The 10108-nt window shown below is 33.1% G+C and overlaps 1 protein-coding gene across 1 annotated transcript; it reads right to left on the bottom strand.

Moving 5' to 3' along the window:
* Positions 1 to 1796: 1796 nt before the first annotated feature.
* LOC123555496 (uncharacterized) lies at positions 1797 to 9313 on the bottom strand. The gene is made up of 3 exons (XM_045346104.2): positions 8994 to 9313; positions 7331 to 7417; positions 1797 to 5132 (listed from the first exon to the last, which is right to left on the bottom strand). Exons 1-3 carry the CDS (start codon positions 9298 to 9300, stop codon positions 4717 to 4719), a joined length of 810 nt encoding a protein of 269 aa, XP_045202039.1. The 5' UTR covers positions 9301 to 9313; the 3' UTR covers positions 1797 to 4716.
* Between the last annotated feature and the right edge of the window lie 795 nt (positions 9314 to 10108).

Below are 10108 nucleotides of genomic sequence, written 5' to 3'. Positions count from 1 at the left end.
ACATCATTCCTATTTGCAGCCAAAATTGAAGCCGATATCGGGCCGTTATAGGAAACGACGTCGGCTTGATATCGAGCCCTGGCTGGGTTGAGACCCCTGTAAAATGTAAAACTTGAACATCCAGACTTTCAGTCTGACAAATAAACGGCTTGATTGTGAACTCACCAATATGGATAACCAGTTGTCTTTGGTGTAATCTTTCATACGATACAAACTTTATATAATTTGCTGTAGTACTTTAAGATAAAGATAAAAATAGTTACAATTACAATAAATGAATTGATCACTGGACACTAAAATAAATAACTTGTTCCAGCTTGCAGAATGATAAAGTAAACCATAATTCGAGGTATTATTAATTTCCGATATATTAGTAACCTAGTTTATGCTCATGCATTTGTTTTACCTAAAAATACAATAACCTCATTATCGGAAAGATTTGAAATCTCCTCGCAGTAGAAAACAAGTGAACAATGATATGGACACCTGCATCTCAAAATGAGACAATGGAAAATGCTAAGAAAAGTAGGAAATAAATTGACAGAATCTGCGTAAACAACCATAACATGCGTAATATAAATGCCGTTTATATTCAAGATTTAATGCCTTTTTATTTCAGCGATCATGGTTATTTTCTGAAGCCACCATCTCATTTGATGTGGGAAATTAGAAAAATACGTTGGATTAACATTCCACAGCTGTATAAATACAAATGTTGTTGCGAGTCTTATCGAATTAAAACAGCGTTGCCCGAAGAAATGGTGCATAGTGTTTTTCAGAATTTTGTCTACGGAAAAGAATAGTAGTTCTCGTGGCGCCTTAGTGACAGAAGTAAATTTAGGAACGTTGGATTAATTGAACTTTAAAAATTAAGAACCTATTGTGGAATTGTGTTTTTATCAGAAGGCGAATTACAACTGATCGTGGGCAAGTCCTTTTGGAAGTTCTATTTGGATTTTGAAAAGATCGGTATCCCAACATGTCTGTTTGAATTTCCGATACTCATCCAGCTAAGAAGCAGTAGAAGACATTACAACATGATGAAATAAAAACAAACGTCAGATACATATATGATTTTTTCTTCAAGGAACACGGCAAACTTGAAACAAACGTTTAGGTTAAACACATTTGACCAGGATCTTGATATTGGGAGTTTAAAATTAGTGTAAGCGTTAAGAATATACGCGGCTTGGTACTAAATTTTATATATAACGTAATACTGAACAACGCATGCCGTTTTGGTAGTGCACCCGCGATAACAATCGGCAAATTCTGTTCAATTATGAATTCATCATATCCAATTTCGGTATCCCCAATTTGTACGGGGAAACTTGTACTCGTTCAGCTACAATGCCGAAATGTTAGAGATAATACAAAGTTGCATGGACTGTCATTACGGGTTCAATTTCTACCTTATACTCGCAAAAAATTGTCAAAAAACATCACTGGGATATTACCCAGTCGATAGATAATACACTTGCAATTATAATCCACATATGGAAAAATGTCATTTAATGTTACATTTCAAACACCAAAAGAGGTGTAAGAACAGTAACAATAATTATCGATTTATTCTTAAAATGAGCTTAATCCAACAGCTTTCTTTCGCAAAAGTGACATGTGACAAGAGATTTGAATAATTAGATAGTACATGTATCTCTACAAGGTACGCAGAGTTATATATGCTACGTAGGTATGAATATCTTTATAACACCACGTACCTATATATATTATAAACGTACAATAAAATGTAAGACTGTTAAAAGTTTCCAAAATTTATTAAACAAAAACGAACATTTCAATGCAGAGTTCACAAGCTCTATATGTATGTAATATTTCAAAGCATACAAAAAGCACGGTTACGGACGGTTACAGTCGCGAAGCTACAACAAGAATTTGCGAATTTGTCAGTTTCCCATGATAAGCATACCATAAGTTATTATTAAAGTCTTTTCTTACACAGCAATAGATTCAAAAAAGGACTTTCTAAGAAATCTAAAGTTAAAAGAATAATGCACACCTTTCTAATTTTGAATGTGGTAGAATACTATAGTATTTAATAATTCTAGATAAATGCCAAACGCAGTGTACAGCCGAAACTTTGGTGTTGGAGCGCCAGAATGACGGCGAACAGCCCTTATATACTGTCCCCGATTATCTCTTTCTTAAAGTGTAGAGTGGTGAATTCATCGGCCAAATTGTGAATTCACCTAAAAAAAGGTGAATTCACAGCGGTGTTTCATCGAATAAAAATGGTGAATTCACCACGAACGCTCCACACAAAAACTGTGGGGAAAAATTCAAATGGCTCTAGCGGACTGAATGATTCAAAAAGATCTGAAATATTTAAAAGACAAAGAGAAGACTACAATATAAAACTTATGATGTAAAAAGCTTCTTAGTAACAAGCAGCTATTCACCAAGATGGCGGATGACCTTGTAACTAATAAGTGCACTCGATGAAAAAAAAAACAAACAACAACAACAAAAAACAACAACAACAAAAAAAAAAACAAAAAAAAAACACAACACATTATCAAATTCATGGAATTACTTGGCAGATTTCCTTAAAAAAGATTGCTACACAATGTGAAAATGAAATTTAACATCTGGAAATTAAAATGAAGGAAAAAAACATTGCTGACATAAGTCGTGAAACCGGATACACATACAAACTTTGACAAAGTTATGTCACGGAGAACGGCTTCAAAAAAGAAGGATAGATAAAAATGCTGGTACAATACGTAATGTTTGGTTGTTGTCTTAAGAATATAACCTAAGACAACAGCCGGCTTCATGCGTTGTCGCCAGTAAAAGCTGCAAAACGAAAGTAAACAATCCGGGTAAAAGAATGAAGGATAAATGAAAGGTAAAACTTCTAGAGCATTTCAGTACATTTTAACATCACAGTGCACTTACTAAAGGTTATTATATTAAGAGGGCTATGGTGGCTGTAGATCGCTCAGCTAGGTTTAACAGCTTGAACATGTTGTTTTAATTTAACTATTTTGGTAGAGGGTCATCCAAGCAACGATTGTACCAAATTCATTTGAAATCGACAGTTTTAGACAAGATGATTTTCAACATGTGCTCTGTACACTTAAAATCCCACTACATGGTGGCAATAAATTTTAATAATCGGGACAGTCATCCTTGGTTAAAGTTCAGCAAAGGAACATTAAAAGAAATTATATAAAGACTAACCACATAAGTTTTATTGCAATTTTGTCGTGATAGCTGTATTTAATCCGCAGTGTACAGTATTAGTTTTGAATTTTATGCGAGTTTTTACATTTCATTATGAATATTTTAAGAATTGTTAAATTAAATGTACAATGCTATTGAATGGCATTGTATAGAAATATGCGTTTAATCAAATTAATCGCTTTCTGTTTCAGTTTCCACAAAAAAAGATTCACTAAACTAGTTGTAGTAAGTTTGTTTGTATCACCATAACTGCTATTTAATATACCATATTTACAAATCACTATGTTCACGTAATAGAGCATATACAGTAAAACCTGTCTATAAAGAACACCCTTGGGAGAGCCAAAATGTAGTCTTTATTGGGAGGTGGTCTTTATAGACAGGTTAAAATACAATGTAAATGTTAAAATGGGAAACCAAAAATAATAGGTAAGGGTAGATTTCTCGAAAGCACAGAGGACAAAAAACACAGCCCCAGAGTCACGCATTTGCATAATAGACCCACAACAAAAAAATCTGTAATTGAAAAATATTTCAGACGGGTTGCTTCAAACATCCAACAAGTACATACTAATTTATGCTAAATATTGATGGAGGGGAAGGAAATGGTAAAGGGCGAAATGGGGTCGAGGTGGTGGGCGGGGGTGAGGGGTGGGGGTGTTTGGTGGGGGTGGAGGAACCCGAAGGGGAAAGTTTAACAAGGACGAATATACAAGGGAATGCCATGTTCTTTAAAAACAGTCGCAAAAAACAACGTCAACCACAATAGTGTGTGCACTTTTATCAATCTACTGCAACAGAATGTAAAAGGTACATTACGCACATTTACTAAAATTTGCCGGATGGAGTAATAAAATCATTCTACACTTTAACAGAAAACTTTTAGAATTCCTGAAGTGCAACTAATATAAAAAACACGTGTTAACCAGTGTATTTCCGAATGCAGTTTGGTTTTCGATATTCAGTCGCTTAAAGGTTATGTAATATCTACTATGGTAAATTTAGGACACACAATTTTTATATTGTCAGATCAAAATATCCTGAGCGCCCGACATTGTATGCCATACGCTCGAGAATTGATGTCGAACGTTATAGTGCCTAGATAAGATGTGCCCTCGAGTTAAGCTATCATGTGCTCGAGGAGACTTCTTTTCTTGAGCACATGACATACATGTATAATCTTGATATCTCGATATCTTATGTCGAGCGCATGACATAATATCTTTAGCGCTCGAAATAATTTGACATTGTAGCCTACATATCTGTAATACTGTATGCATTTAAATAAATAGATTTATTTTCACCGTGACGGAAATATTATCTGTACATAATAAGAAAACATTCTTGCGTAATTTCCTGATTCGATACTGATACTGTGTCAAGTATGTCATATCTGAAACTTTGATAAAATAATAAATGTCAGATCATTCAAATATTCATACGAAATGATAGTCTGTGGTAGTTTGATACTGCTACCAAATATAAAGAATATTAAGTGAGTTTTCTAATTCATTTATAAAGCAGAACTCCACTGAAAGTGTTCATTCTCAAACCGTCTTCAAGTAACTTGCGAGTAGAACTTGCCGAGGTGCATTTTACCCATATCTCTTCTCCTGATTTCACTCTCACTATTGCTCCTACCGAATGACAAGTGTAGTAATCTTTGTCGTAATTTGATGTTTTCGCAACAACTTGACCTGCCAACACCAAGCCAACGAAACTATATTTTCCAACATACGTACACACATGGATATTAAATTGATAAAGTCCTCCTGCAGGTGCTGTGAAGATACCTGTTGATGCGTCGTATCCAGACCCTTCATTCGTTATGGTATTATCAAATACGATGACCTCGTCCTTCACATCAAGGTTAGTATCTGTGACATGGTGTGCATAAAATGCAACGGAAGGCCGTACCATCTCCCCTGCATATGAAATTATATAATCATTTATCGTTAGTGAAGTTGGTGAAGAACGTCAATGAAATTAAGAGATTATAATGAGGAATTAACTTTGTTAATTTGTAAGAACCCGCATCTAAGTTTAATATCTTTTTAAGGTCAAAAGTACTTCCTATATGCATTTGTAATTTTTTTCTTAGCTATAAGTGAGACATTTTACTTTTGATATCGCAGGCATGATCTAATCTGTTAAAAAGCGACAAAAATATTGAAACTGTCTGTCTGTGCGTTAAAAACTTCCTACGGTGCTAGAAAGTTGATATTTCTTTTTTTTTAAAAGTGCAGGAAAGAAGCGGAAAAGTCTGTAAATTTATGTAAAAAATGGCACATTTGTAACATTTATGAAACAATGGCTCGTGATAAATATGTGCAAGAAAACTCATTTAAATGGAAAGAAAATGATCTTATTTAGAAAATGAATGATCGAATCAAGAAGTTAATTTAGAAAATAAATAATGTGCAGGCAGCATTTTTTAGAAGTCTCCATATTTTTGCCTCTTTCTGATGACAGTGAGTCTCTTTAAAAAAAGTATTTCAGACGAATTAAACAAGGCCTATTTCGTGTCCGGTCCATAACTGCCATTCATCAACGGATTTCAAAATTACTTGGCACAAATGTTCCTCGTAATAAGATGGGACCCAGACTCCAACCCCCAAGGTCAAGGTAGCACTTGGAGATCACAGGTTTAGAGTATCAGTTTCAAGTCCATTCTATAATTCTGTCATTCTTTAGGGGAAATTCATAACAACTCGGCACAAATATTTCTCATAATGAGAAGACGTGCCAAGAGGTCAGATAACTGTTTAGATTGTTTATGGTTTGGTAAATAAGTTTTTAGCGTAGATAATTATTCAAGTAACTTGGCATAAAAAGTAACCATAACAAATTGTTTTGCCGCATATAAGTCTCAGACATCTAACTCAAGGTCAAGGTCGCACTTGAAGATTAACAATTTTGATATTTTGTCTGGTCTGTAATCTTTTATGCATGGATGCATATTTAAATAATTTGGCGGAAATATTTACTATTAGAAGACAATGTGTAAAATGCAAATGTCAAGGCCATAGACACTGAAGTAAACTGTGTTTTTTTTTGTTGGTACATGAAATTACTTCCCTTTCTATATAATGATAAAATACAATACATGCGTTTTTTTCTTCAGTGTTTTCCTATTGATTTTAAAATTAAATTATTGTTAAAGTAAGAGTTTTGCTATTGATAAAATGTAGATATAAAAACCTATTAATAATTGCAGATTTCCAGAATGCAAACCCTGGCACAAGCTATAACTTTATAACATATTATGTTAAATACAACATTATTATGATTGCAATGAATTAGGTTGACACGCAGTGCAGCTATGTACCAACACCGGTATGTATAACTTTCACCCGTGTGTTATTTAAAAACAATGTCATTAGTACCATATAAATGTCATACATTCATATGTTTATCAATTATATCCATTTAATGTGATTAAATATTTCATTACATTTTTGTTTCTGTTTTATTACTAATTTAAAAACAAATTCACATCAAATCTTATGTTAAGGTTAAGGAGTATATCAACAAAACACAGAGATATTTTATAAACGAACTATATCGGTACCAATATTTTACCTGACCATTACATGTTCTGCCGTATTGTCCCGTACTTAAAATATTCTGAAAAAGTTGTCCCCCTTTGAAAATGAATGCCATTTGTAAAGAAATAAAAATAAACAATTGCTGAAAATTGTGTTCCACTTAGTTACGTGAAATTTCAACACTCACACGCTATTTTAAATGCACCAAAACGAACATATGTAATAGGTCCTTGAAAACGGTGAGTCTTTTAAGGCGTTTGACTGTCCGGAAGTTGGGCCCCCTTAGGCAGTCCTTTTCCGGAATTCAATGTTTATATCAGTATACTGACATTGGTTTTGTAGAGTAATAAACACGCTTTCATTACAAAAACTACAAAACTATTTCTTCTTTTTAAGTTGAGATGAATAACATTCTATTGCATTTGTTACCAGGGCAGGTGGATGGAAATAGAATTATAATAATTACATTTACAAATTGATAGAGAAATTATCAAAATTTTATCATCAAAACCTCAACAAATTCATGAACGTTACCATGTGAATATATGTAACATCATCTGAAAGAGAGACATTACCTTTGAGTTCAGTAAGAGCGTTCCTTTGATTTTCCATGTCGTTCGTTAAATTCTTTCGTAGTTCTTCGAATAAAGCCTTGAAGAATTCTGTAACAAAAGAATTATCAATTACATGTTAAACATTTCTGTAGTAACAGCACCTTTTGAGCTGTTAGTTTTTATTAGACTTTTTTCCGTTTATTACCTTAACTAATATGAGCCGCGCCCTGAGAAAACCAACATAGTGCGTTTGCGACCAGAATGGATCCAGAACAGCCTGCGGTCAGGAATCATGCTGTTCGCTTTCAAAGCCTATTTCAGTTAGAGAAACTGTTAGCGAACAGCATGGAACAGACTGCGCGGATGCGCAGGCACTATGTTGGTTTTTCTCATGTTGCGGCTCATATCATCATAGAAAGTCTCTACTGTTTCATCCATTTAATTTATAACAGTGTTTTCGTGAAGCCGCAATGTCTAGACTTTTAACATGAGAATATTGCTATTATGCTTTTCATAAATAAACTTAAACATCATTTTGTCAAAAAAAAAAAAAAAAAAAAAAAAAAAAAAAAACAGTCCAAACATTCGATTGCAGTGTAGTCGTTTTAGAAAGTCAATTCATAACTATTAAATATTAAATTTAAATATTTCAAAATGTTCCTATAGCAACCAACGGAGTTTTTAGTATTATGTATCATCTCAATGGTATCCTCTTATATTTAAAGACTAGCCAGGCATGGATAAATATTAGATACATTAATAACATTTTTGCTTTTACGTTAATATTACTGAAAATAAAAAGAAACTAAATAGAAATAAAAAAGAACAAACAAACAAAGAAAAAAAAGAGACTAAATATAATTGCAAAGATGTCTGTGTCCAAATGGCTAAATGAAAAGTACTCGATAAAACTGGATTTTTTGTAAAAATAAAACGTTCATATTGCCACCACTTTAAACATTTTACACGGTGCAAACATGTAATAATATTTCCAGCATGTATTTAAAATGGAATCAACGAATTATCCTGTTGCTGAAAATATTGCTTTCAAACCGGACTGAAAAAAAATATTGTTTTCCGGTTGACAAAAGTAGGTCAATCTCAAAAATGTTTTTATTTTCATAAATTCTGTTAGAAATAAAGCTAATTTAATTCAAAAGAACACAAAGGTCAGGTACATAGAATAAGATTACTATTTGAAATTGTAATGTTTTATAACGTTGTTTCTTGAAATTTTAAGTGAACATTTCCAACTGATTTTGGGATATTTTCACAAAATGAAGTAAACTGCAATATGCAATGTAGCTTTAGATGTTATACATTTCCTGTCTACTTTAGTTAGATAATGGCAGAACAAATCTAAAAAATGTTTTTGTTTCCATAACACAATTTTTATTGCCTGTGCAAATCTACGATAGATGCATTTTTCCCATACTTTATTATATTATGTATAGAAGATTTAGTAAATTAATTAAGAACAAAAAATCAGATTTTAAAGACAGCTTGGTGAAAACTAAGCGCATATAAATCAGTGTAAAAGGTCGATCCATTACATTACCCGTCTTTAAATTCTCAAAATTCAGACACATAATTTCTGTTCACTTTGTACATTGTAAGTTATTAAAATAATATACATTAAACTTCTTAAACTCGTATTCAATGACATAAAACGAAAGTACATTACCCTCCTTTTTCTCTGTATCCTTAGCATTTGCAACCATCTCTTCCGTGATATTGTTTCTCAAGTCTTCAAATCGGTCGGTGATATCGGCATCTTTCTTCTTTATTTCGTTTAAAGTATTCAAGACAGAAAACTGGGTTTTCTTTATTTCACTTTCCATTGTTTCAACCTTAAACTCCGTTCGAACCATTTTTTCCAAAAGTTGTTCTTCGTAAACAAATTTTGAACATACTGGTTCTGCAGCCAAAGAAACATTGACACCGTTTATTAGAAACAAAAGAACAAACGCATAAGTTGCAGAGTACAACATTTTGTATTAAACTTTACAAGAACACTGTAGAATTAAGTTACCCTCTCAGATATCATAATATTTATGCTTTGCAAAACCACGTGATCATTAAATGCTCGAACACGAGGGCAACTCAAAAAGTAAGAGTAATGAGTTAGCATAGCAATTGTGTTTCATATTTTTCAGTGACTTCCATCTCTTTTTGATAAAAAGTCTGTTTTTGTGTTTTCCTTAATGCAACGATAGTGCTCAAAACCAGATTCTTACGAAATAAAGGAACAACGGGGAGAAACAGGTTTGATAATGGAAGTTTAAATGGCCAACAACTTATAATAAATGGTAAAATTAAGAATAGTTATGTAAGGAACTAGGAAAACTAGACATATTGGTTAGTTTTTTTAGTTCAAATTCGTTAACGTATATAATTGCGATGACGTTTAGTAAAATACTTGGTGTCTAAGCAGAAATAAAAAATACATTCAGCGAAACCGCACATTTCTTGTCCTACAGCCCACATACATGACCCGATTTAGTTCATACTCTTACTAAACAATTCTTATGGGAAGACCTACCAACTGACCTATATATAAATGACCCTTAGGGCACCTGGGGTATTCCTCCACCAAGAAAACAGGAAAGTCGCTAAAGGACCAATAAGTGTGTCAGCGCAACGTTAATCCCAACAAAAACACAAAAAAACGACCTACTCGGTCGGTAGCAGACGATACTGTATTAAATCGAACGAAAGGCGTTTGTTCGAATCTTTGGACGCAGACACATTATATCGATTATTTTTCGTCTGTAAAAATATTAGAATTGATTTCATAAG

This window comes from Mercenaria mercenaria, chromosome 7 (assembly GCF_021730395.1).
Source record: "Mercenaria mercenaria strain notata chromosome 7, MADL_Memer_1, whole genome shotgun sequence".
Taxonomy (NCBI): domain Eukaryota; kingdom Metazoa; phylum Mollusca; class Bivalvia; order Venerida; family Veneridae; genus Mercenaria; species Mercenaria mercenaria.
This window is presented reverse-complemented; position numbering and strand designations above follow the sequence as displayed.

Coding starts and splice junctions, on each gene's coding strand:
- LOC123555496 (XM_045346104.2), bottom strand. CDS start 9,300: ATGTTGTACTCTGCAACTTATGCGTTTGTTCTTTTGTTTCTAATAAAC. Junction 7,418..8,993: donor GGATACAGAGAAAAAGGAGG/GTAATGTACTTT, acceptor CTTTTGTTACAG/AATTCTTCAAGGCTTTATTC. Junction 5,133..7,330: donor CGCTCTTACTGAACTCAAAG/GTAATGTCTCTC, acceptor TTTCATATGCAG/GGGAGATGGTACGGCCTTCC.